The sequence below is a fragment of the Amblyraja radiata genome, chromosome 39 (genome assembly GCF_010909765.2).
Source record: "Amblyraja radiata isolate CabotCenter1 chromosome 39, sAmbRad1.1.pri, whole genome shotgun sequence".
Classification (NCBI taxonomy): domain Eukaryota; kingdom Metazoa; phylum Chordata; class Chondrichthyes; order Rajiformes; family Rajidae; genus Amblyraja; species Amblyraja radiata.
This window is the reverse complement of record NC_045994.1, coordinates 7514257-7541590: the sequence shown is the minus strand read 5'-3', so window position 1 is coordinate 7541590 and position 27334 is coordinate 7514257. Positions and strand designations below refer to the sequence as shown.

At 45.8% G+C, this 27334-nt stretch overlaps 1 protein-coding gene across 1 annotated transcript; it reads right to left on the bottom strand.

Moving 5' to 3' along the window:
* On the bottom strand, positions 1 to 25446 carry rassf2 (Ras association domain family member 2). Its single transcript, XM_033014090.1, has 11 exons — positions 25314 to 25446; positions 19329 to 19402; positions 14599 to 14674; positions 12198 to 12349; positions 11612 to 11706; positions 10882 to 11042; positions 5929 to 6030; positions 3863 to 3914; positions 3129 to 3247; positions 2836 to 2933; positions 1 to 2296 (listed from the first exon to the last, which is right to left on the bottom strand). Exons 2-11 carry the CDS (start codon positions 19388 to 19390, stop codon positions 2227 to 2229), a joined length of 987 nt encoding a protein of 328 aa, XP_032869981.1. The 5' UTR covers positions 19391 to 19402; positions 25314 to 25446; the 3' UTR covers positions 1 to 2226.
* Between the last annotated feature and the right edge of the window lie 1888 nt (positions 25447 to 27334).

Here is a 27334-nt window from a genome sequence, read left to right as displayed (position 1 = left end):
TTAATGTTAATTCATGAAGACTTTATTCAGCTGCATTCTTTTAAAAAATAGCTCCACAGGTTTTAGCTACTGAATTGTGTGTGGAATAGCAAGACAGAAAAATAGATTTTATTTATTTTAAACACCATTTCAACTCGAGTAGAATCACTGCCCAGGGACTGAGTCAGCACCAAGACTAGGGCAAATAGCCAATTCATTTGTTCACTCAGGATTAAACACGACACCACTTCAAGACAAGGAACGCAACAATGAAGGAACACAATTACTGAAGTGCAACTACAGCAACTTCTGAAACGGGTACAGCAAAAAAGCCGGCCGTCTGCAAGCTTTATACATCCAACTGGGACTTTAGCGCGACACCTTTTTTTCCCCGCCGGACCAGTGGTGCAAACTCCCTTCACCTCAGGAGCAACTTTGGCCGTTTACATCTGTGCTTTCCGGAATCATCAATGGCAAGACTCAGTGTTTGCCTTGCAAATCTGCACCCTGATAATACAACTGTACCAAAAACTTACCACAGTCATTCTTCATAATCATACTGCTTCGTTAATGAACTAAAACACTAACCTTGCAAAAAAAAACAAAAAAAAACCATGTCCCAAAAAAAGGGGAAATAAACCCGACTATTTGCAACCATTTTGTTTTTGAAAATCAGTTTCTAGCTAATTGTGATAAGTTCAGACCCGAATACTTCAAGAACATTTGTTTGAAATCAGATTTCTCCATCTCAAGTCCAACACTGGATCACAAACATCAAAAGTGCAATTGTATTCAGAATGAAACATTGTGTGCTTTTTACATGAAGTCAGCAATTGGCCGATATCTTAACACTCATATCACTGGCAAAAACCTGTTTACTCTCTATTATACATGGGCACTGAGAGCCAGTGGTACTGAACAGGGCTGTCATCCATTAAATCCACCCCTGTGCCTATAATAGTATGAATGAGTGTAAAGAAGGTGTACAACAGTTATTGGGAGAAGCAAGCCTGTCTTGGGTAATTCTTTTACATTACCACAAATGAGAAAAACAAATGCTCATGTACAAGAGAGAGACAATATGCAAACTTAATGATTCGTTACCAGACCCAAAACCATTGGACTTAGTGGAAATACAGCAACTAACTGAACTCTAACTCCTACCAACAATGCAATAATGATCAGATAATGTTGGTGACCTCGAGTGAGAGATAAAGACTGACCTAGGACAAATAGAGTTCCCATGCTCTTCACAACCATGGAATTTACCTGAGAGAAAGAGAGAGACAAGACCTCATCCAAATGACAATTGGTGCTGGCTCGAAGGGCCAAATGGCCTACTCCTGCACCTATTGTCTATTGACAACACCATCTGATGTGGGACGGGCCCATGGCCTTATGAACCAGGGGTGAGGAAGCAAAGGTCAACTGGACAATATGTAACAATAAAGAATGAAAAGAGCAGGGAGGGCAGACAGATCAACTAGATTTCTTTCATCAATAGTTACAACTTAAACATTTCAAATGCAAGACCAAGAGCATTCTGTCATCACAAGCTGTCGTTGCTGCAAATAATTCTCCAATCTTACTTGTGCTTCCATTTCAATAAAACATTTTTGCTTTCGTAACAGGGATTCACAAATGGTCGTGTTCCAGAGATTCCCAGGCATCTCGCCTGCCCTTAATTATTAAAAATAAACGAATAATTTGCGGGAGGAAAATCCTGGGAAGATTCAGAACTAGAGTTGCCAGCAATGATTGAGATATCTCCTTGGAGGTTCCATCACTGAGAGAGAGAGCTGAAGACCAAATTATCCCACCCTCTTCATGCCACCATTTGGTTACTTGATACATCCATCATCAGGTCTCCCTAGGTTCCCATCTCAATTTGAAACAAGCAGTTTATCTATTCTTTTGTCTGCCCCAGCTTCTATATTTCTCCAACTAATAAACAAAAATGTGTTAAGAGAAAAATGGAAAAATATTTTAAATGTTTTCCTCCCGAGTTTCACTCAGAAGAGTCCTGAAGGTTGTTCACTCAATTTCTTCATCTCCAGGGCAATCCAAGAGGGTTAGCAATGTTATTCTGGAGCCCTTGCACATTATATTGCCGCAGGGGAGGATGTGAATGGGGTATGAATACCTCGTTTGAGGGTAGGCGTAGTCTCTGATCACCCAGGTGCCAACAACAATGAACATTGGCCCAAAGTTACTTTGTGGCAATCGTTCCATCGGCTAGAACAAATCTCATATCTGTGCCCAGGACTCAGTCAGCTCCTGTACACGAGTCTCGATGACTGCTCGCAACACCGAGTATCTGTAAAAGAAAACATCTTAGTCTCCATCTTAGAAACATAGAAAATAGGTGCAGGAGGCGGCCATTCGGCCCATCGAGCCAGCACCACCATTCATTGTGATCATGGCTGATCGTCCCCAATCAAGAACCCGTGCCTGCCTTCTCCCCATATCCATTGATTCCACTCGCCCCTAGAGGTCTGTCTAACTCTCTCTTAAATCCATCCAGTGATTTGGCCTCCACTGCCCTCTGTGGCAGGGAATTCCACAAGTTCACACTCCCTGGGTGAAAAAGATTTTTCTCACCTCAGTCTTAAATGGCCTCCCCTTTATTCTAAGTGCGGCCCCTGGTACTGGACTCGCCCAACATTGGGAACATTTTTTCCTGCTTGTCCAGTCCTTTTTAGCTTGTCCAGTCTCGCTTGTCCAGTCCTTTTATACGTTTCTATAAGATTCCCCCTCATCCTTCATCTTATGCAAAGACAGTGTTGATAAAAAGATTCCCTGGTGCAGAGGCAACGCTCGATTAATAGAATGCAAGAAAAGTTGCATGGAACTCACTTGCGTGTTAACTTTTTTACTTCGCGGTCTTCCTCTTCCTTCAGCTTTACGATAAAGCTTTGAAGAACTGGCATTTCAAACTTGATGTACTGAGCAACCTGAATAAGAGCGGAGAAGAGGAAAAACTTCAAACCCTTTCCATTGAATTAACAATATTCCCAAGGCATCAGTGGCAATCCAACTGGTCCAGTTAACCAGCATTCACAATGGGATAGCTGAGGTAATTGCACATGTTCAACTCCAGAGGGCCCCCTTGAGCTCAAATTACAGTTCAGGTTGTTGAAGTAACGTACATCATACGTGACCTCTTCCAGGTCCTTCTCCATCAGAAAGATTTTGGATATCGCCTCGCACGGCCCCTGAAGAATGCGGGCAATGAGCGGATAGTCCGAATCCTTCAATTTTGTTCTCTCTGCAAAATTAATGAATAGACAAGGTAGAAAAATTACTGAGGTTTTGAGATATTTTTTCCCCCTCAAAAATAATAAAATCTGGTCACAAACATTTATAATGGAAGTACCAGTTAATCAATACATTCCTTCTGCCATCAAAACAATATTCTATTTCTAATGCTTTAATACTCCCAGGAAGTAAATGGGCAGCTGTCACACGGAACTCAGCCCCCAAAAACTCAGCCCCCAAGCCCAGTGACTGTAGGATATCAGACCTGGTGCTTGCAATGCTCAGAATCATACTACATGGAAACAAACCACTCGAACCCATTTTCCACTCCAGCTATCCAGTACTCATTCACACTAATCCAATTTTATTTGTCCACATAACCATTTACCACCAATCTCCACACTTGGGGGTGATTTACAGCCACTAGTATCTATGTTTCTAAGATGTTTTATTTTACAGATTGCACTAAGAGGCAGCGTTTGTTCCAGCTGCACCACTCTCGTCTGAAATCGCATTCTAGATAATAACCACCACTTCAGTCTCTGGGAATGTGTTTACCAGCATAAATACTTGTGCTATTAGAAGACATTTGTACAGACGGCACAAACATCAGTCACCAACTCACCTTCGCTGGCGTGAACAACGTAAAGTGCAAACTCATCAGAGCTGTTTTCAATCTGAAAACGAATAGAGAGACTGTTGAAGTTCCAATCAAAATCATTTTCTTCGTCACATTCACAAATATTTGCATTTGTAGAGGGTCTACAAGACTAACTGGAGCTGTTTTTATTTTCTTACTTGGAGGCAAGAGTGTTTTATGGTCATATGCAATGGAAATGAAACAGAAGGACTGCAGCTTCACAAGTTATAAGAGTAGAATATATTAAGCCATTCGGCCCATAGAGTCTACTCTGCCATTCTATCATGGCTGATCTCTGCCTCCTAATCCCATTTTCCTGCCTTCTCCCCATAACCCTTGACATCCGTTCTAATCCTGATCACATTAGATGCAACAGCACCAAAATAAATACATTAAATGATTAGTTATTCTAGTGATCTGGACTATGATAGTGCAAAAACCAAAGTATGTGGAGCAACTAAAGCAGTGCAAAGTCTGTAGTGGTTTGATGTTGAGATAAGGTTGCGCAGGGTGGTTTAGGAACCGGATGCTTCCAATGAAAGAAGTTATTCTTCTCGAGGTAGCAGTTCTCAGACTCTTCCATCTTAGTTCTGATGGTTGTAGTGAGAAGAGAGCGTGGCCATGGTGATGTAGGTCTTACACAATATTGGTTGCCTTTCCTGTAGATCGCCTTAATGGTGGAAGTACTTTGCCATCTTTATATATTCCTCAAAGGATATACTGTATTGTGTTGTGAGTGCATTGAAGATTCACCAAACTGGCTCCTGGCCTGTAGGCTTGTCATGGAGGAGAACAGATGCCTGTATTCTCCAGATTTTAAAAAGAATGAGAAAGATTGAAGTGCAAGTTACAAAACCAAAGGATCAATATGCCACGTGCAGTAGAGATGTTTCCCTGGTTGAGGAACAGGACAAAGAAAGAAAAGTTTCAAAATGAAAAGGTAGCCATTTAGGAGTGAAGCATCCTACCACAGCCAGAGAGCAGTGCTGAACCACTATTTACTTCTGTGATAACCCTCAGACTATCCTTGATCAGAGGTACATAAAAATGCTGGAGAAACTCAGCGGGTGCAGCAGCATCTATGGAGTGAAGGATATAGGCAACGTTTCGGGCCGAAACCCTTCTTCAGACTGATGGGGGGGTGTGGGGAGAAGAAAGGAAAAAGGAGGAGGAGCCCGAGGGCTGAGGAAGGGATAGGAAGGGTGGGGGGCAGCAAGGCCTAACAAAATTGGGAGAATTCAATGTTCATGCCCCCAGGATGCAGACTCCCCAAGCGGAATACGAGGCGCTGTTCCTCCAATTTCCGGTGGTGCTCGCTCTGGCCATGGAGGAGACCCAGGACAGAGAGGTCAGATACGGAATGGGAAGGGGAGTTTTAAGTGCTGAGCCACCGGGAGATCAGGTTGGTTAATGCAGACCGAGCGGAGGTGTTCGGCGAAACGATCGCCAAGCCTCAGCTTGGTCTCACCAATGTAGATCAGCTGACATCTAGAGCAGCGGATGCAAGAACTTGATCAGACTTTGTTGGCTTTACCTTGCACTGTCATTCTCTTTACAGGTATCTATACATTGCAAATAGATAGATTGTAATCATGTATTGTCTTTCCACTGGCTGGTTAGCATGCAACAAAAAGCGTTTTACTGTACATCGGTACACGTGACAATAAACTGAACAATCATGTCTTGGAATCATACAGGCCACCTTTGCCCACTATGTCCATGATCACCATAAATAAACTTTATATGCCAATCCCACTAATCAATACTTGGTCTGTTGTCTATGCATGGACAATTGTGGTGTTTATTGACAATTGTAAGGGAAGTGTACGCACCACATGGTTGTTCACCACTCTTCAGGAAATTAGCAGGATTAAGAAAACAAATGGGATTGGATACAAGCAGTGGGGTACAGAATAGGCAGGAGTTCATGGAGAATGGAGGCAGATGATGTTAAACAGCCAGCAGTGGCTTCAGGAGTCAGGGAAAAAGGGAATAGTGTGTCTTGCTAATATAGTCAAAGTCTCAGTTTACAGCCTGATCAACGAGCTTACCTTAAACTTGTTGAGGAGGAGGTTGAGCACCTGAACAGTGCTCATGGTGCTGTTGATACGGACGTTGGTGATAGAGCCAAAAGCCGGGGTGAAGACAGACGTCTGCAAAATAAAAGTTCCATGAGAGGCTTTGTGAAGGAGACACACACATCTAGCTGGCAGATCACACTATGCCAACCCTGTGAGCATCAGTTACCACTTACACACTTAAGGGACATACAACACAAACTTCAGCCCACCTAATCTGCACCAACCAGCTATCCCCATACACTAGCACTATCTTTCACACTAGGGACAATTTACTATTTTACCGAAGCTAATTAACCTACAAACCCTTACGTCTTGAGTGTGGGAGGAACCTGGAGCACCTGGGGAAAACCCCATGCAGTCACAGAGAGAATGTACAAATTCGGCAAGGACAGCACCAAAACTAGATCAAACAACACCAAATCAGGATCAAACCTAGGTCTCTGGTGCAGGAAAACAACCCTACTGCTGTGCTGCCCCACAAAGCACCTAGTTACAGACGAGCCTGCTGGAATCATCATGAATGACGAGTATAGAAGTTGGGATGTAATGTTAAAATTGTATAAATCATTGGTGAGGCCAATTCTGGAGTATGGTGTACAATTTTGGTCGCCTAATTATAGGAAGGATATCAACAAAATAGAGAGAGTACAGAGGAGATTTACTAGAATGTTGCCTGGGTTTCAGCAACTAAGTTACAGAGAAAGGTTGAACAAGCTAGGTCTTTATTCTTTGGAGCGCAGAAGGTTGAGGGGGGGGGGGGGGGGGACTTGATAGAGGTCTTTAAAATGATGAGAGGGATAGACAGAGTTGACATGGATAAGCTTTTCCCACTGAGAGTAGGGAAGATTCAAACAAGAGGACATGACTTGAGAATTAAGGAACAGAAGTTTAGGGGTAACATGAGGGGGAACCTCTTTACTCAGAGAGTGGTAGCTGTGTGGAATGAGCTTCCAGTGGAGGTGGTGGAGGCAGGTTCGATTTTATCATTTAAAAATAAATTGGATAGTTATATGGCCGGGAAAGGAATGGAGGGTTATGTTCTGAGTGCAGGTAGATGGGACTAGGGGAGAATACGTGTTCGGCACGGACTAGAAGGGCCGATATGGCCTGTTTCCGTGCTGCAATTGTTATATGGTTATATGGTATGGATGCAGTCAGATAGTGTGCCCAAGAGCAATGCAGAAGAGCCTTCAACATCTCAAACTAAAACAATAGCTAGCATTTACTGTATATTGTCAAGCAAAAACTGCAGAAGCCAGTAATCTGAAATGAAATAGGTTGCCAGAAATACTCAGCCGATCAGACTGCATCTGTGAAGAGGCAAACAGTTAACATTTCAGGTCAGAAACCAGGAACTGCGGGTCCTGGTTACAATGGGCGCTGGAGTAACTCAGCGAGTCTGGAGTGAGTCTCTGGAGAGGTGCAGCCTGACCCGCTGAATTATTCGACTTTGTGCCAACATTTCAGTTCAATTACTTTTCAGACTCAAACATTCTCCCAGCTTCTCTCCATCAATGTGTAGGGGGGAAAAAAAACTGCAGATGCTGGTTTAAATCGAAGGTAGACACAAAATGCTGGAGTAACTCAGCGGGACAGGCAGCATCTCTGGAGAGAAGGAATGGTGATCTTTCGGGTGGAGACCCTTCTTCAGACTTCTCTCACTAGATGTTGCTTGACCTGTTAAATATTCTCTGTGGTTTCTTCCCACATTCCAAAGACATACAGGTTTGTAGGTTAATTGGCTTCTGTAAATTGTAAATTGTCCCTCAGGTGTAGGACAGAACTAGTGGATGGGTGTTCACTGGTCAGAGGGGACTTGATGGGCCAAAGGGCCAGTTGCCACACTGTATCTCTAAACTACTAACCTACCTGCCTTCAGGACGTGGGAGGAAATCGGAGAGCTCTGGAGAAACCCATATATTCACAAGGACAACGCACAAACTCCATGCTGGAGCAGAGGAGGGGATTGAACCTGGATTACTGCTGCTGCAAGTCAGTGGGGGCAGCTAACTTGACAGGCAGCCATAAAAGACTACAGAGCAGAGCCTGTTCAAAGAGGGTGGGTTCGGAGGATTGGAGTGATCCAGGATTCGAGCAGTTTCAGCTTCAGCAGCCGAAAGGGTTAACGGCAGGGCAATCAAATTGCAGCACAGGCGAGATGCCAGATATGAATGATTGCAGAGATCTTGGAAGTTGTAGAGCTGGAGGAATTTACAGCAATGAGGAAGGCAAGGGTGGGAAGCATTTGCAAACAGGGCAACAACTTAGTTTTTAAAAAGTTAAAGACGTTCTGCAAGTTGATTAGCACAAAGTAGTGTGAGAGGTGGGCAGTGCATCTCAGAACATGTGCTCACAGCTTTACTGAGTGGGTATCTGGAAAAAAGTGACAAGTAATATTTTTCGCATGGACTGAAGGAGAGTCCAACAAAATTTTTTATTTTTATTTATTTATTTTTTTAATATAATGGTACAGACAAGCGAACAACCCCCTCTAGCTTAGGTGCAGTTGGCCTGGGACAAGGATGGACTCAATGGAAGTGCATGCCTTAACTATGAATTGTTCAGTTGGAGAAGATTCCTTCACATTTGGGGTTGAGCCGAGTTGCCAAGACAGTTTAGGGGTGAAGCCAAGATGTAGGAGTACATTGTAGACACAAGTAACCACAGATGCCGACTTACAAACAAAGTGTTAGATCAACTCAGTGGGTCAGGCAGCTTCACCGGAGAACATGGATTGGTGGCGTTTTGGATCAGGGCACTTCAACCAGTGTAGTGCAGGAGCGGGGAGGAGGGAGGTGGTACAGGGGATGTGAGAAAAGGAAAAAGATGTAGTCACTTGTCCATCCAGCCCATTGAGCCCTGCTCTGCCATTCACCAAATTATAGACGACCTACAAGACATTTTTGTAGCCCTATCCCTCGATGCTCATTTTGCCCAAAACCTACCTTTGTTTTGAATGAAAACACATATTTAAACCCACAGCCCCATTGGGGAAGATAATGCCAAAGGTTCACTGCCTTTTGAGTGAAGATGTTTCGCTTCATCAGGTCATAAGTTCATGTGATTATTGCAGAATTAGGCCATTCAGCCCATCAAGTCTACACCACCATTCAATCATGGCTGATCTATCTCTCCCTCTTCACCCCATTCTCCTGCCTTCTCCCCATAACCCCCGACACCCATACTAATCAAGAATCTCAGGCCCAAATATCCAGCCTATCATTGTCAAGCTGCGCCCCCCCTAGTCCTAGACTCTGCCCCTGAGAGAAAACACCTGTGGTTCCCCTTCCAGGTCAAGAAGTGTCTGAAGTGAAAAACAATTCAGTCTCTAACCCAGTTCCAATGCCTTACATGTACTTGTTTCCTCCAGAGGGTGGCAGCACTTGCCAGGATTAACCACACTGGTGAAGCACATGCCCTTCATAAACTGATGCCAATGAATGGTGACTGGAGCACTTCCCCATTGGCTGGCACCAGAACAATGCAGCACAGTAGAACAAAAATATTCACAGAAGTGGTTAGGAAACAGAGGGTGGTGGAAATGCGGAACTCTTCCACAGCTACTCAGAGTCGACAAACTGGAAACTTGCCCACACCAGCCAACATGTCCCATCTGCACTAGTCCCACCTTCCTGCGTTTGGCCTATACCCCTCTAAACCTGTGGTATCCAAATACCCGTCTAAATGTTTTAAACGTTGCGATAGTACGTGCCTCAACTACGTCGTCTGGCATCTTGATCCATATACCCAACACCCTTTGTGTTATAATGTCACCCCTCAGTTTCCTATTAAATCTCCCCCACCCCCCCACACACACACACACTATCCTCCCCTTACATCTATGTCCTTGGTTCTTTATTCTGGGCCTTTGATTCTCAAATCCCCTACTATAGCTAAAACATCTTAATCCATTGCAATTTTATCATCAATACCAGCACAAAGTTGTCAGTTGATATGGGGTGAAAGTTAGAGCATGCATGGTACAGCTGGCTGGAGGAGGCATGGAGGGTCAAATTGCCTCATCCTGTTCCAATATCAACAAGACCGTACACCACTCCAGGTGGACTTTCTTCATGGAACAGTGAGCATAAGCAAGTGCCAAGGCACAATTTTAATTTGGAGACCCAAGGAATCGCAGATGTTGGGATCTTGAGCAAATCAACGTGCTGGAGGAACTCAGCGGGTCAGGTAGCATCTGTGGAGACACCTTAAACTTCTAACACATTCGGCACATCTAATGTTTCCCCATCAAGGCAGCCCAGTAATTGAGCTGGAGAGTTCATCTATGTATCATGTGCTATAATCTCCCAAGATCTGCAATTTAATTGGCAGGACCCTACAATGAGGGCCAAAAAAAAGTGTAATGAAACAGACAAGGGTTTAAAAAGAAAGCAAACACAAACAGAAAACCATCGCAACACTCAGCACCTGCAGAAAAAAAAAAGTGATTGATACAAATACATCGATAGATGCTCCTGAACACATCATCAGTGATGTAACCTGGGTCATTGGGTGTTTCGGGTCTTTCAACTTCAGACACCCTCACCCAGACGACCCAGCCGTGGTTGATCAGACCACGACTTGTGTTCAGGTGGCATTCGCTCCTCCCCATGGACCTCCTCTCCTGATCCAGAGCCATCTCGAGGCCTTCTCCGCTGCCTCTGTGGTGTTCTTGATGGCCTTTCTCCTCGCCACTCCGTTTATGCCCAGTGCACTCAAGGCTTTATAGAGCGATTGCCCTGCAAATGTATCAGGTCAAAGACTTTCTCAGAAGGATGTTATTTGCAGACAGGCTAAAGGCTCCAAGCAAGTATTCCACCAGACTTCACAAACCAAGAGACAGCTCAGTTTCAGATGGCCCCGTGCTCAGTGAACACTGGCAATGAGGGACAGCTGTAACACTGCAGGGAGCTGTGCCGTTACCTTGTGGTTGTAGAAGTGGCCGTTGATGGAGAACCGGTGGCGTCTGAGCCTCCGCTGGTCGCCCGCCGTCCGTAACTTGTCCCTCCTGAGGACGCCAGCGTCGCTCTTTGTCCGCATGAGCTGCGAGCTGCACAGGTCACTGGAGCCGCTGTCCTGCGCATCTGGTGGAGCAACAGAGTAGGCTTTCACTGGCTCAGAGTGTACAGAGCATTTTCATCAGTCAGAGTAGAGAAGTCGTGTTGCAGTCCAAGACATTGGTGAGGCCACATTTAGAGTATGGAGTTCAGTTTTGGTCAACACCTCACCAGTGATATTCAGCATGGAAACAGGCCCTACCACTGGCCCGCATGGGTTGGTAGGTTAAATTACCACCAGTGTGTAGGGAGTGGATCAGATAGGGGATAACAGAGAACAAGTGTCAATTGGTGATTAATGGTCAGTGTGGACTTGGTGGGTTGATGCTGCATCGTTTACATGCTGCATCTCTAAACCAAATTTAACTGCAGGAACCAGATTAAACATCATGGACATCGCAGGTGTCAGAGGTTATGGGGAGAAAGCAGGAGAATGGGGTTAGGAGGGAGGGATATATCAGCCATGGTTCAATGGCAGAGTTGATTTAATGGGCCGAATGGCCTATTTCTGCTCCCATCACTTATGATCACTTATGATGTCCAGGTGTGAATGGCAAGTTGACCCAATGCATCCGCTGCATTGCGAGCAGGCTTACCAGCATCATCAGGTGCAGTAGAACCACTGGTCTCAGGTGGACTGTCCAACTCGTCCACCTTGATGTCTGGCAGCACCCACGTCAACTTAGTTGGCCTGAGGAAGAGGAAAGCAAAGAGAAGGAAACCAATGATTCAAACAGCCGGTCAGGATCTGGAGTTCAATTAACCACAAAACCGACCCCACAGCGAGAAACAGATATTGCTTCCAACAAGTGCCCCTTATCTCCACCTTCTGTTGCTGCCCTTCCAGGCCCAGAAAGGAACAGACTCTTCTCCCCCCCCCCCCCCCCCCCCCCCCCCCCCACCCCCCTTAGAGATACAGCATGGAAACAGGCCCTTCGGATCACCAATTCAACGCCAACCAGCAATCGAATTGTACCATCCTAAACACTAGGGTCAATTTACAGAAGCCAATTAACGTCTTTGGAGTGCGGGAGGAAACCCAAGTACCCGGAGAAAACCCACGTGGTCCCAGGGAGAATGTACAAACTGCGTACAGACAGCACCCACAGTCAGGATTGAACCCAGGTCTCCGGCTCTGTTGGGCAGCAACTCTACAGCTGCGCCACCGTGCTGAACACCTACCTCTGTGTCTCCACGCTGCACCCAGAGTGCCAGGAGGTTGAAGAGGGTGGGGGCCGGATTCGCTCGTTGTCGTCCTGCATCTGTAACCGGATTGGCCTCCGCAGGCCCCACGAGATGTTCAGGAGACCCTCAATGATCAACTCCTCCTCCTCCTGATGGTGAAGAGCACATTCTTTGTTTCCACAATACTCATTTTCAGAGAATCACCCCCATCCCAACTGGATCGACGCACTAGGAGCATTTGATGGCTCTGGGCCTGTACTCACTGGAGTTTAGGATGAGGGGTCTAGTACCAGAGGGCACAGCCTCAGATTAAAAGGACACCTTTAGAATGGAGAGGAGGAATTTATTTTGCCAGAGGGTGGTGAAACTGTGGAATTCATTGCTACTGACAGTGGTGGAGGCCAAGTCAGAGGGTATTTTTAAGGCGGAGATAGGTTCATGATTAGCAAGAGTGTTGAAGGTTACAGGGAGAAGGCACGAGAACAGTGTTGACACATTGTCTCCAGCAGTCCCTGGAAGATTTTGCAAGAATAAGAGAGTGTCTCAGTTTTCTTAATTCAATGCATAGATGGAGGTTAGAGGTGAAAACAAGTCCTTTGGCCCAGTAAGTCCACATTGACCATTCACACTATGCACACTTTTTCCATCCACTCCCCAAACAGCAAATGCAATTTAGAGGTCAATTGACCTACAAAGCTGCATGTCTTTAAGATGTAGGAGGAAAGGAGAAGAAAGGAAAAAGGAGGATGAGAAGCCCGATGGCTGAGGGAGAGATAGGAAGGGGAGGAGACAGCAAAGGCTAACAAAATTGGGAGAATTCAATGTTCAGTTTTTCACAGGAAGGGGGTGGGTGGGGGGCAGTTAGAGAGGAAGTTGGTAGCCTGGTTTGTACCCATAGTAGGCGAGGCAGCATGGATCTGAGAGGTTTGGGCAAAGTCGTCAGTGGCTTGAAGCTGCTTGTTCTGCTTTTCATCGCAGGCAGCATGTTTAAAATAGAAACCACCACAAATTCACAAGGCGTGTCAGCAGCACAGTGAACAGGAAGCCTTTTTTTTTTTGCTCAGTTCATCAATTAATTGGCCACGCTTTGTAACCCTTTCCTTGGATCCTGGCTTAACACTGAAGGAGGCCAAGTGTGGTGCCCTGAACTGGGCACAATACCCCGGTTGAAGCCAAACCAGCATTTCATAAAGGACGGCCATGACTTACTTGCTTTTGCCACTATTCCCAAAGCCAAGGCGCTCTTTAACCTACTTTCTATATGTAGAGTGGTTAAAAATAAATCAAAACACATTTTCAATAATCAAAGTGTTCAGGAACACAGCAGGCAAGGCAGCATCTGTGGAAGGAATGGACTGTTGACAGAAGAGTAATCTGTCTATTACCTCCACAGATGCTACCTAACCCACCGAGTTTCTCCAGCACTTTAGTTTTGCTGAAGATCCTAAAATCTGCAGCTTTGCCTCCTCTATATCCCACGACCTCTCTTGTATCTCCATTTGGAATTGGGCCCTTTAGTTTCTCCCCATTCTATGCTTCCCGAAGAAATAAATTACCACCATATTTATATACATTAAATTTCATTACCATCCCTCATCCAACCCCCATTCCACAAGCTTGACGATTTTCTGTTCTATATCCATTCACACTGTGTGCGCAGTTCCCTCTGAACCACTGAGACAGTTATGAGTCACTCACTCACTTTCAGAGGTGCCCGTGGGAGGACTATGTTCAAGATCTTCACTGACCAAAACTTCAAGGGAATCTAAGAATGGGTGACCATATTGGCCCTGTCAGCAGTGGTAGTGCAGTGGTCGAGTTGCTCCTTGCAGCGCCAGACACGCGGATTCGATCCCGATAAGGGTGCTGTCTATACAGAGTTTGTACGTTCTCCCCATGACCTGTGTGGGTTTTCTCCAGGTGCTCTGGTTTCTTCCCATACTCCAAAGATGTACAGGTTTGAAAGCTCATTGGCTTGGTAAAATTGTAAATTGTCCCTAGTGTGTAAGATAATGTTAGTGGATGGGGATTGTTCATCGGCGCTGACCCGGTGGGCCGGAGAGTCTGTTTCCACGCTGTATCTCTAAACTAAATGAATGAAGGACAAAGATTCACCAAGTGTGCAAATGCAGGTTAAATACCACACCTCACCGTCATCAATCCAGTTGCATTTAAAGATAGACACTAAATGCTGGAGTAACTCAGCGGGACAGGCAGCATCTCTGGATAAAGAAACGGGTGACGTTTCGGGTCGAGACGCGTCTTCAAACTGAACGTCAGGGGAGAGGGAGTTACAGAGATAAAGTAGTAAGAGATTAAAAAGAAATGGAGATGAAGGAAAATGTAGAATAGACCATTGTTAGCTGGGAGAGGGTGAACCGTGCTGAGGAGAGCTTACCTCCCTGTGACGAAGCTGAGCTGTCTGCCCCTCATGGTAATAGTTGTACATCTTCAAGTGGCCCAGGAGCTCCTTCCTAGGAATGAGAAGAAACAGCCTTAACCTTATTTGCTTATTAACTTAGGTTTTAAATGACAGTCCCAGATCTTGTGGTTATATCCCCGTGATCACGATTGTCGGAGAACACCATGAATTGGATGTACACCTGGTGAGGCACAGAGAAGGAGGAGGGGGTGGTGAAGAGAGTTACCCAAAGTTGGAGAATTCAGTGTTCATACCATTGGGTACAACCACCGTGTCACAGCAGAGGTCTCAGCAGCTGCCAGCCTCCCTTCCAAGAGTAACGTTACTCTCCAGAGACCAGGCATTAACTGTGCAGAACAGAGGGAGCGCAACACCATCACCAGTTCCTCCGAGGAGCAAAGTTGTGGCCCTGGTGAGCATCTCAGAACAAAGTAAATGAATCATAACACTTCCACAGAACATATCTAGAGTGCACCCTGGTGCCCTGGCTAATATTTGTCCAATCAGCACCACAATTAAAACATAAAGCTTGCCATTATTGAATTATTATGCAAATGCTTGCTCTGTCCAACTCGGGTGGTGTATTGCATTATAACAAGAAGCTTGGAAAGTACTTTGGGACAACCAGAGGCTTGGATAGAGACAGCACCATTGGAGATGTAGGTACCCCTTTAATTGTCACAGTGTCAGACCCATTTCCCCATGGACCCCCCCCCCCGAGTCTCCTGATGACACCAAATACAGTCTAGGAAATGCTTCTATTTCAACATTTATCCCCAATTTGAAAACTATTCATACCCTCACCTCCATCATCTCAACAACACGCCAACATTATTCCACACTGCTAGTTATTTTGTCTTTCGCATCCCAAAGTGTAGCAGCACACATCCCAGCTTCACCACTAACCATATGAAGCACAATGTAACTGCGACTGCAGAAGTGAACAGACAGGTAGATAGAAAATGCTGGTTTAACTCAAAACGGGCAGCGTCACTGGAGAGAAGGGAACAGAAGATTTGTACATCCAGCACATACTGCTCTGCACCCAATTATTTAGCCTGTAGAGGTGACAGGGTAGTCTTGTTCACGCATAGACAATAACACATTATATTCATGTGGTGCCTTGAATGCAGCAAGAGCAAACAAATTGCCAGCCCATTGAAGACAAAAAAATAAATAAAATAGGAGTAACTCAGCAGATCAGGCAGCATCTCTGGAATAGTCAAGTTTTGGGTCAGAACATGCATCCAGAAAAAACCCATGCCAGCTGGAGGAAGGATCTATGTGTGAGCATCATTTGTGGTGGGGGATGGACGGACAACATTTTGGGTCCTGGGCCTTAATGTGGACTGAAAAAGCTGAGGGGAGATGGCCAGTATAAATTAGTAAGGGGAGATGCAAATGGATCCCAGCTGAGGGGTTGATAGGAGGGATGGGTGGACATAGTGACAGAGGTTGGGTGATAGGTGGAAGTACCAAAGTGCTGCAGATGATGGCATCCAAGAAAGGCAATAGTATAGTGGGCATGGGTAGACTGGGAAGATCAGGTTGGTACTGGACCCCAAGAAAAGGAATTTGCACAGTGCCTCCACGGTGGATTCTTTGAGCAGCTTGTAGTGAAGCCAACCAGGCAAAAGGCAATTCTGAGTGTAATGTTGTGTAATTAATCACATTTGACAAGGGAACTCGAGGTAAAGAACCACTAGGAGATAGTGACCACAATACAAGATTTAACCTGCAATTTGAGAGAGGTAGAAGATGAAATCGAATGTGTCAGTATTATGCAGCTGAGCACGGGGACCGCATGAGGGAAGAGCTGGCCAAAGTTGACTGGAAAGGGACCCTAGCAGGGATGATGGTGGAACAGCAATGGCAGCAAAAACAGCACCCATCGTTTTTCTTCAGAGATGCTGTCCAACCCGCTGAGTTATACCAAAGATAGCCACAAAGTGCTGGTGTAAACTAGCACCTGCAGTTCTTTGCTTCTAAATGTTAAACATATCTTTACTCTAGCTGAGCTACAAACAGTTGTGGTCTTCCCACCACAGCAAGGCCACTAATTCCCAGTGTTCTTCTGCACCCATTCACACCACTCATTCCTGTCGCACAGCAAATGTTATTCTACTCCACGATTCAAAGTTCAAACAGCAACAATGCATCGAAAACATTTCACATGGGCAGAATCAGATACTAAGGAAATATTAGGAAAGCTGCCATGGTTTTTGGAGACAGTTTCAAAGCTTGGAGTAAAGGAGCAGTAAAGACGTAGCCACCAGTGATACAACAATTTAAAATGGGCACGCAAAAAAAAAAAAAGTCAGGATTACAAGGCATGAATATCAAATGGTTTGTGGTTTCAAGAATTTGTTAAAAGAAGAAACGGTCAAGTCTTTGATGTCAACTGTTGCCATGGAGTCAGGGACCAGACAAAGGGCAGCCTATGGAGTTGCTTGATCAGTTTTCAGTCTGTACTTTGCAAAGGCTTGTCACACGGAGCTCATGATTCAAAAGCACGGGCCTGTGATTACAGACGCCACTGTGAGCTCAGAATGAAAAGGGGAACTGAAAACTCTGCTTTAAGGAACTGGTCCGCACTGTCACAGAAAACAAGTCCCAGAGCAGAGGACCTTGAACAATGACATTAACCCGGTTATAATTAAACAAAGAGCCAGCTGCTCCCCTCCGCTTCAGTGTTCACTGCCTGGGAGAGGTCACACTCCACACGGTCCGAGCTCCAACCTACAAACGCCAGAGACACAGGTTCAATCCCAAATACAGGTGCTCTCTGCACGGAGTTTGCACGTTCTCCATGTGACCGCGTGGGGTTTCCCTGGCTGATCCGGTTTCCTCCCACATTCCAAAGACGTGCAGGTTCGTAGGTTAATTGGCTTCAGTAAAATTGTAAGTTGTCCCTAGTATGTATGAAAGTGCTAGTACACAGGGGTCGCTGATCAGTGTGGACTCGGTGGGCCGAATGGCCTTTTTCTGCGCTATATCTAAACTAAAGCCTAAAGTTGTTAAACAGTAGCATGCCCGTCAGAATTTTGGAGACAGTAAGACGTGGGATAACTGGGAAGGGGGAGGGGATGGAGAGAGAAAGCACGGGCTATCTGAAGTTAGAGAAGTTAATGTTCATACTCTGGGGTGTAAACTACTCAAGCAGAATACGAGGTGCTGTTCCTCCAATTTGCCCACTAGTCTTACTGTGTCCAACTATGTTCTATCTTTGTCCCGCCCCCTCCCGACATCAGTCCGAGGAAGGGTCTCGACCCGAAACATCACCCATTCCTTCTCTCCAGAGATGATGCCTGGCCCGCTGAGCATGGCAGCATTTTGTGTCTACCTTCGATTTAACCAGCATCTGCAGTTCTGTCCAAGATATTTGATTTTGAAAATCTTGCTGGAATTTGTTTTGTTATTTTGAATCAGATAGTCCAGCCCCAACTTTCCTGTCAACCCCCCACCCCACCCATTGTCTTCATAATTAACTTTTCTATAAGACGTTTCTTAAGATTGCAAACAAGGCATTATAAGAAACAGAGGGGTTTCTCTTCATTGCAACTGTGAGGGACACATCTTTCTCAGTGTGAGACCGAGACCTCATCTCTTAATCCCTCCAATCCAAGGAAACAACCTTACAGTAGCCGGGGCTGAGATGATTCCCAGCTATGGATGTCCATCCAGATACATGGTGAGGGCAACTGTTACATTCAGGCTCAGCTCAACACCACCCAGGATAAAGCAATCCTGTTAATTAGGTTCAAGTTACATTCATTGTCACATGCACCAATTGGTACAGTGAGATTTGAGTTACCATACAGACATACAAATAAAAAACACAACACACGATAGAATTTAACATGAGCATCCCCCATTCAGCGGAATCAACGTTCCCCCTGTGAGGGAAGGCAATAAACTTCAGTCATCTTCCTCATTGTTCACCCGTGGTCAGGGTCTTTTGAGTCCACCGCAGTCGTCGCTACGGCGGCCCGATGTTCAGGCCCTCTCGCTGGGATGATCAGAACTCCGACGTCGGAATGCAAGACTATTTTCAGCGGCTTGGAGTTTCCGAAACGGCCACTTCTTACCGGAGGCTGCGGCTCCCGAAGTCTACAGGCTGAGCTGGGCGGAGATTCAACACTGGCGGCCCTCAGCAAAGGGACCCCAGGACTCGGCGATGTTAAAGTCAGCGCCGCCCGCGGCTGGAAGCTCCACAACCACAGCCCCACGATGTTAAAGCAGCAGGCCCAACACTCCGGAGCTTCAACACGGCGATCCCCAGTAAGGCATCGCCCGCTCCGAGATGGTAAATCAGTGCTGCGCCGCTGTTGAAGCTCTGGTCAGTCTCTGGCAGGAAAGGCCGTGCCAATCCAGATGGTAGGCCACGAGGATGGAATGTTAAACGCGATTTGAAGAATAGACACATCCTGGACCAGGAAGTGACTGAGAAACGGTTTCCCCCTTACCCTCCCCACTTCCCCCACATAAAAAGACTAAGAAACCTCCTAAAACATACTTTTTAAACAGTCCAAAAATAACAAAAAGACAAAACAGACAGATTGTTGACAGAGGCTGCCATCGTATGACACCCCTGGTGATTAACATTCCATCCACAGCCTCTGTTCGTTCCACCACCCACGCATATACAAATGGCTGCAACACATGGTCAGTAAGCATCGAGCCAACTCTCTGGCCAGGAGACTCACTTGGGAATGTACTTGTCCTCCCCTATCCGCACAGGGTCCTCCATCATGGGTGGGACTGTCATCACGAGCAGGCTCTAGGGAGAAAGACACAAAAGATGGCACTTTGAGAGGATGGAAACAATGGTGGGCACAAAGCCCCCAGGTATCTGCCAGTGTGACTTTTCTCTACGAATATCACAACTCTGAACGAGTCTTCCAGGAGCCGATACCATTGTTGAAGATCTTCATTTTAGCCAGCACCAACCTTTCCTTTCACCCTCAGCCCTACATTGTACTGCTCAATGGACCAATGACATTATCAGTGGAGTTTGCACATTCAACACATCTGCCAAACATGATATCACGATCAACACTTAACTCTCTGTATGCAATCCATTTCCCTCCATATCCAAAATGTCCCTTAAATAATGCCACTGTCACCATGAATGCATATATCTGCAGATAGGATGTCAAACATAGTATCTCTGGATGGGTGAAATTTCGGCTTGAGACCCTTTTTCAGAAGGGTCTCGACCCGAAATATCACCCACTCCTTCTATCCAGGGATGTTGCCTGTCCCGCTGTGTCTATCTTCGATGCAAACCAGCATCTGCAGTTCTTCCCTACACAACACAGTATCTCTTACAGTGCAGCCACCCCTTTCTATCACGGCCAGGTTTGGGTGCTCAAGTGCTGTGATCCTGCAAACTTGGGTCAGGAGCAAGAAACTAGACATTGTCAGATTGGGGGCAACAGAACGCTGGAAGCACTCTGTAGGTCAGGCGGTACTTATGGAAAGGAAAAGAGGACAAAGTGCGCTCAGCCAGGAATAATAACCATTTCTCATTCCACAGGTGCTGCCCGACATGCCATTTTCAGTTTGGTTTCAGATTTCCAGCAGCTGTTGTTTGGGATTTTGAGAGCAAGTTGCCATACAGTCATAAACCTTACAAGAAAAATGATCCAGGCTAGTTATCTCTCCACAATGGCTTTGCACTTCCTGTTGCCTATAGATCATTGTCAAGGGGACATTTCACTACATGACCAGCAACTGGTTTCGATCCTGACCATGGGTGGTGTCTGTACAGAGTTTGTGCATTCTCCCCGTGACCATGTGTGGTTTCTCCGGGAGTTCTGCTTTTCTCCCACTCTCGAAAGACGTGCAGGTTTATGGGTTAATTGTCTTCTGTAAATTGTGTAGGACGGAACTAATGCGTGGGGTAACGCTGGTCAGTGCAGCCTCGGTGGGCTGAAGGGCCTGTTTCCATGCTGCATTTCTAAACTCAACCAAGTATAATAGCAATCTGTGGCCTTATTATTGACTGCCTTAAATATATTGTTTTTCCTTCTTTCACTCCTCTCCCATTGGGCAGTAGATACAAAAGCTTGTAAACATACCACCAGATGACAGAACAGCTTTTCTCCTACTAGCAACACCCCTCTCTAAGCTTAGGGGTGTAGTCTTGATCTTTCAACCTACCTCAAACTTCACCCTTGTGATTTTGTTTTTAATCTGCTCTTTGCAGTAACTGTAAAACTACAATGTTCGAGCACTATATTCTGCACTCTGGTATTTCTCTTTGTTCTCATGCAAGGCAAAAGTATTGACACAAGTAGGTTCAGCCCCCTGTCCCTTGCCACAGCAAGATTTGGATGTTGCAAAAGTTGGGTGTTGAACTAATGCAGCGTGTGACCAAGAAGCCATCCCATGACAGGACCTCGTCAAAACCCACACGAACGATAAACGCAGAGCAGCCTAATCTGCAGACAGCTACGCGTGAAAGGGAAATGGACATTGCCAACCAGCCCAGCTCTTATTGTCCCTCCACTGTCTGAGGAAGGGTTTCGACCCGAAGAGTCACCCATTCCTTTTTTCATCATCATCATCATCCTTTATTGTCATCTTCCAAAGCAACAGTTGTACAGTGCAAAATGAGAAGAAATTTCCCAGGGAATACCGGAGCATCCCACATAAAACTTAAACATTTCACGCATAAAATAAAAACAATTAAAAAAAATCCCGTTCCAGATAAAACAGTACGAATAGTTTAAAAACAGGTAAAAACAGCAACATTAAAATAAAAATAAAAACAGTGATAAAATGTCCAGGGCAGCTGATTTAAGTGGCCAGAGCCAGTGCCAGAGTTATTACTCAGTGTCATCCTTCTCTCCAGAGATGCTGCCTGTCCTGCTGCGTTCCTCCAGCATGTTGTGTCTATCTTCAGCTCTTATTGACTGTCCCCAAGTCCCTTGAACAGAACGAGTTGCCAGGACCCATTACATTGCTCTGGGCCTGCAGTCACATAAAAGGAATAGCGGATTTTCTTCCATGAAGGACATGTGCAAACCAGATGTATACTGAAGATGATCTAGTTGTCTCATGGCTACTGTTACTGATACTTATATTCCAGATTGTGTGTTTCTATTTAAAAAAAAAATGTTTTTTTAAACTATCTGAATTTTCCAGCTTTTGTGGAGATTTAAACCCTGCCTTAAATTTGCCCAACCCTCTGCAAATCGAGTAACAGAGACACTTTGCTTCCCTGTGCTGCCGTGGCTGGAAGTGTTATGCAGACCACACAACCCAGACTAAAGGAAAGGGAAATTAGTTTGGAAAAAGAAAGAACAAAAGGCAAGGGGGCAGGGGGGGGGGGGGGCTCAAACCCAGTGGCAGCCTTGCAGTTGGTTTGAGATGGACAAACGATCGAGGCTTTCAGATCCTCATTTGCCAACCATCTTCCGATAATTTAAGGGAAACGGTCGACCTTGCCTCACTGCTGTCGCTCGACTGCTGTTGTAATCCGTTGTCCCAGCTGCGTCTGGCATTCGAGCCAAGACACGTCCTCCACAGACTCTGAGAACGAGCCTATCTTAGCAGTGCTGACTCCCAGCCCCAATCTGCCAGGGACTTTCAGAGGACTGTGTTCTTCTCCTTAAAGCAGAATCACTACCACCCACCCCCCCCCCCCCCAAAAAAACCTCTTGCTCAAGTCAGCTCGGTGGAACAGAATTAATTGAGCAAACACTGCCTATCAGACGACATTGAAATGAGACAGCAAGAGTCTCGAGGGTGGGGGAGTGGGACCGACTGATGGCTGGAATCCCCAAAGTCATTTGTCATTTCTTGCCTGACATTGAATCACATTGAAGTCCTGGCCTGAACACAAGGCATCATTATACGTTGCAGGCAGCCTGTCTTTTTCTGCTGTTTTGTCCCTATTGATTAGTGTGGACTTGCATTCAATGAGTGTGCACTGGTCCATTCTGTGTGTGAGAGGGCGAGCTGCTGACTCTGTGATCTAGCCGTAATAAACCAAATTAACTTTCACTCCTATGTTTTTTTAACCTGCTTCCAGACAGAACAAGGTCAGTATTTACTACCCACCCCTCATTGCCCTTGAGAAGGTGAGCCATTGTTGGTGCTCCCACCTTGCGTATAAGTAGGGACCTGCAATATATAGACAAAGATTGATGATATTTCACTGGATGCTTGGAGGGAAAGGGGAAGGATCATACGTTTGGGGATGTAGCACAGAGGTGAACAATATGACTACAACCACAGTTGGTAGACAAAAGTGCTGGAGAAACTCAGCAGGTGCAGCAGCATCTATGGAGCAAAGAAAATAGGCAACGTTTCAGGCCGAACCCCTTCTTCAGACTGATGGGGGGGGGGGGGGGGGGAGAGAAGAAAGGAAAAAGGAAGAGGAGCCCAAGGGCTGAGGGAGATCTGAGAAGGGGTGGAGACAGCAAGGGCTACCAGAAATTGGAGAATTCAATGTTTATGCCGCTAGGGTGCAGACTGCCCAAGCAGGCAGTTGAGGTGTTGCTCCTCCAATTTCCGGTGGTGCTCGTTCTAGCCATGGAGGAGGTCCAGGACAGAGAGGTCGGATTTGGAATGGGAGGGGAGTTGAAGTGCTGAGCCACCGGGAGGTCAGGTTGGTTAATGTGGACCGAGCGGAGGTGTTCGGCAAAACAATCGCCAAGCCTCCGCTTAGTCTCACTGATGTAGATCAGCTGACATCTAGAGCAGCAGATGCAATAGATGAGGTTGGAGGAGATGCAGGTGAACCTCTGTCACACCTGGAACGACTGCTTGGGTCCTTGAATGGAGTCGAGGGGGGAGGTAAAGCGACAAGTGTAGCATCTCTTGCGGTTGCAAGGGAAAGTGCCCGGGGAGGGGGTGCAGGAGGGAAGGGAAGAATTGACAAGGGAGTTACGGAGGGAGCGGTCTTTGCGGAAAGCAGACAGGGGAGGAGATGGCGAGTGGTGGGGTCACGTAGGAGGCGGTGAAAAGAGGTAAAGCGACAAGATGTCTACTCTTTAACCACTGTTGGGTTCAGTGATCAGGAAAGCTCACTTGATCCTTCAGTCTGAAGAACCCCGACCTAAAATGTCACCTATGCATGTTGTCCAGGGGTGCTGCCTGATCCATCAAGTTACGCCAGCAATATTGGGATCCTCAGTGCAGAGGTGGGGACGGAAGGAACTATAAGTGAATCGTTGGAAAACCCAACACTTCAGATGTTGGAATTGGAATCATGAAAAAAAGAGCAAAGTGCTGGAGGAACTTGGTGAGGAATTTTTCTGGAGGAAATGGACAGAGGACGTTTAGGGTCAGACTTATTTAGACTCATTAGAAACATCAGTGTAGAAATAGATAAGAGACAATAGGTGCAGGAGTAGGCCATTCGGCCCTTCGAGCCAGCACCGCCATTCAATGTGATCATCCCCAATCAGTACCCCGCTCCTACCTTTACAAATAAAGGTAATGTATTTAACGCAAAGTGCTGGAGTAACTCAGCGGGTCAGGCAGCATCTCTGGAGGACAAGGATCGGTGATGATTCGGATCGGGCCCCTTCTTTACACTCGATCCAACAATCGGTATTTCGAATGCGGCTTCCAACCCTTTTATAAACCAATACCAACCACGGGTCAGGAACGGGACTCGAACGTGCAGATGCAGGCAGACTAAAAAAAGACACAAAGTGCTGGAGTAACTCGCCACCTTTCAAGGGCGCAGTGGGCTGGATGTTTTGGGTGCCTTATCTTTCAATCAACAGAGGCCCTTCTGTGCCCGAAGTATTGCCTCACAATCTCAGGGGCCGCCGCTCAGCTGTCAGCGGCAGCACCACAATGTACCCCCCCCCCCCCACCCCCCTCCCCTCCCCACGGAGTCAGTGGGGTCTAAGGCGGACAGCAGGCAAGATGCAAATATGCAGCTGCTGCTTTGGGGATGGGGGGGGGGGGAGATAATTTTCACAGCGCCACCAAACACAAACAGCCAGTTAGTTCATTTTTTGTTTTATTTTTAAAACAACGACAGCACTTTTATTTATTTTTAAACTGGGACCAAGGCAACATTGGTGGGCTCAAAGAATGTTCCCTTAAAATGTCCATGTGCCTAGATTCCCAATTCTCTGCCTCTTCGCCCCAGCGCAGGGGGGCAGTTTTTGTTTGTTTGTTTGGCACCAGTATTCGTTTCTTGATTTTTTTTTCCTTCAGAATTATTACATATATTATTTGTGCGAGTTCGTGTATTGCGGGTGTCGCGGGCCTGCTTAAGCCGCAGCAAGCAAGAGCTGTATGGTTCCGCCGCTGCCAGTATTATGCAACCCTTGGGCAACGGACAACCTCCGTTAACCTCAGCTCCACAAAGCAGGAGAGGAGAGAACATCAGCATCGGGACTGGTTACTGAACGGTTAACTCTTCCTCCCACCCACCCAAACCAAAATTAAAACCACCCTTGGTATTTACTGCAGAGCCAGTCAGCTGCAGTTGCTTAACATACAATTTTCAGAAAGCAATAAGTGTCTTTGCAACGGGAGATCTCCTCTTTCCCGAGACCAACGTGAACCAGAGACACACAGATATGTTAATTTCACAGGGAAACCCGTGACATTACTGCGCGTTCACTTTTTCTCCCTGGGTCCAGACTTCAGCTAAAGACACATCAGTCCTACAGTTTAATCCCAGCGTCAGCAGGGAGACCCCCGTCTTTTATTACCTGGTTGGAAGCCTCTTTATTCTTTCGATGCGCCGAGCCAGCAGTCGCACCTCGATTGATAAGTTGTTTCAAGAATTCCAAGCCATCGCTCCGGCTCCTTTTAAACAGACAGCGGGGGCCGGGCGCGTTGTAGGTGATTGATGAGCCAGGCGAGCAATCAATGCAGCAGACGCTGCTTGTAACGGTGACGCCGAACGACCAATGAACGAGGATTAGAGGAGGGCACCGTTGAGACAGGATGTGTCAGCTGCTATTTAAAGGCACACACTCTCTGTAGAAAATGTGTATAACACGCACACATATATATGCACTCAAGAATATGTTTTATGTACATTGATGGAAGCATACATACATACATACAGATACAAGCACGATTCCAGGAATGAATCGGTTAGCATATCATAAAAACATACAAACATCGAAAACTAGGTGCAGGAGTAGGCCATTCGGCCCTTCGAACCAGCACCGCCATTAAATATGATCATGGCTGATCATTTAAAATCAGTATCCCGTTCCTGCTTTTTCCTCATATCCCTTGATTCCTTTAGCCATAGGGACTAAATCTAACTCCCTCGTGAAAACAGGGATGAGCGTTTGACAGCACTGGAGTTTAGAAGGTTGAGGGGGGGACCTCATTGAAACTCACAGAATAATGAAAGGCATAGATAGAGTGGATGTGGAGAGGATGTTTCCACTGGTGAAAGAGTCTATGACCAGATATCATAGTCTAAGAATTAAAGGGCGCTCTTTTATAAAGGAGGTGAGGAGTAACTTCTTTAGTCAGAGTGTAGTTAATCTGTGGAACTCATCGCCACAGAGGGCTGTGGAGGCCAAGTCAGTGGATATTTTTAAGGCAGAGATAGACAAATTCTTGATGGGTGTCAAGGAGAAGGCAGGAAAATGGGATTAGGAGGCAGAGATCAGCCATGACTCGATTGGCCAAATGGCCTAATTCTACTCCTATAACTTGTGAACCTGTGAGCAATAGTCTTCCAGCATGGCCCTTTTCACCAACTTGCCAAAACCGACCAAGATGCCCCATCTAAACCTATCCCACCTGCCCATGTTTGGCCCATATCCATCTAATCCATTTCTGTGCATGTTACTGGCCAAATGTCTTTTAAATGTCTGATTTATACTTTATACTTTTATATTATATGCACAAACATATTTATACACGTGCAGTTAGAAATAAATATCTGGAGTAATTCAGCGGGCCAGGCAGCATCTCTGGAGAAAAGGAATAGGTGAAGTTTCCGGTCGAGACCCTTCTTCAGACTGAGAGTTGGGGGAGAGGGAATTGAGAGATATATCAGGTACATAGAACAAATGAATGAAGGATATGCAAAAAGCAACGGTGATCAAGGAAAGGTGGAGCCCACAATGGTCCATTGTTGGCAGTGGTGAAGGTGATAATGAGTGATACAAACAGTGAAACTAGTAGTACAATGACTAGGGGGGGGGGGGGGGGGGGGGGGGGGATGGACGGAGAGGCAATGCAAGGGTTACTTGAAGTTAGAGAAATCAATATTTATACTGCTGACTTGTAAGTTGCCCAAGGCCATAAGATTACTGAACAATCAACACAACCGAGGCTAGAACTTTTAAAATATCGACACTTTAAAAAAAAAACTTTTTATATATATTTATTTTACAGAACCATGCACATGAGGCATTTTTATGGACGCACCTAGCACTTTTACTTTTACTATTTACCTGATTGGAGAGTCAAATGCAACGAAATTTCGTTCAAGGTGCACTGTGTCTAGGTGTATATCTGAATGACAATAAAGTTTTCATTCATTCAATATGAGGTGCTGTTCCTCCAATTTGGGTTTGGCCTCACTCTGACAATGAAGGAAACCCAGAACAGAAATGTCAGTCTCATAAAAAACTGAAAGATTATCCATCAATGTACTGGTCCACATGCAAAAGTAAATCATTACTTTGTTTTTTTTTTACAATATACTTTAACTCCTAAAAAGGGGTATAACTTGAGTTATTATGTTTTTGCAAACTGA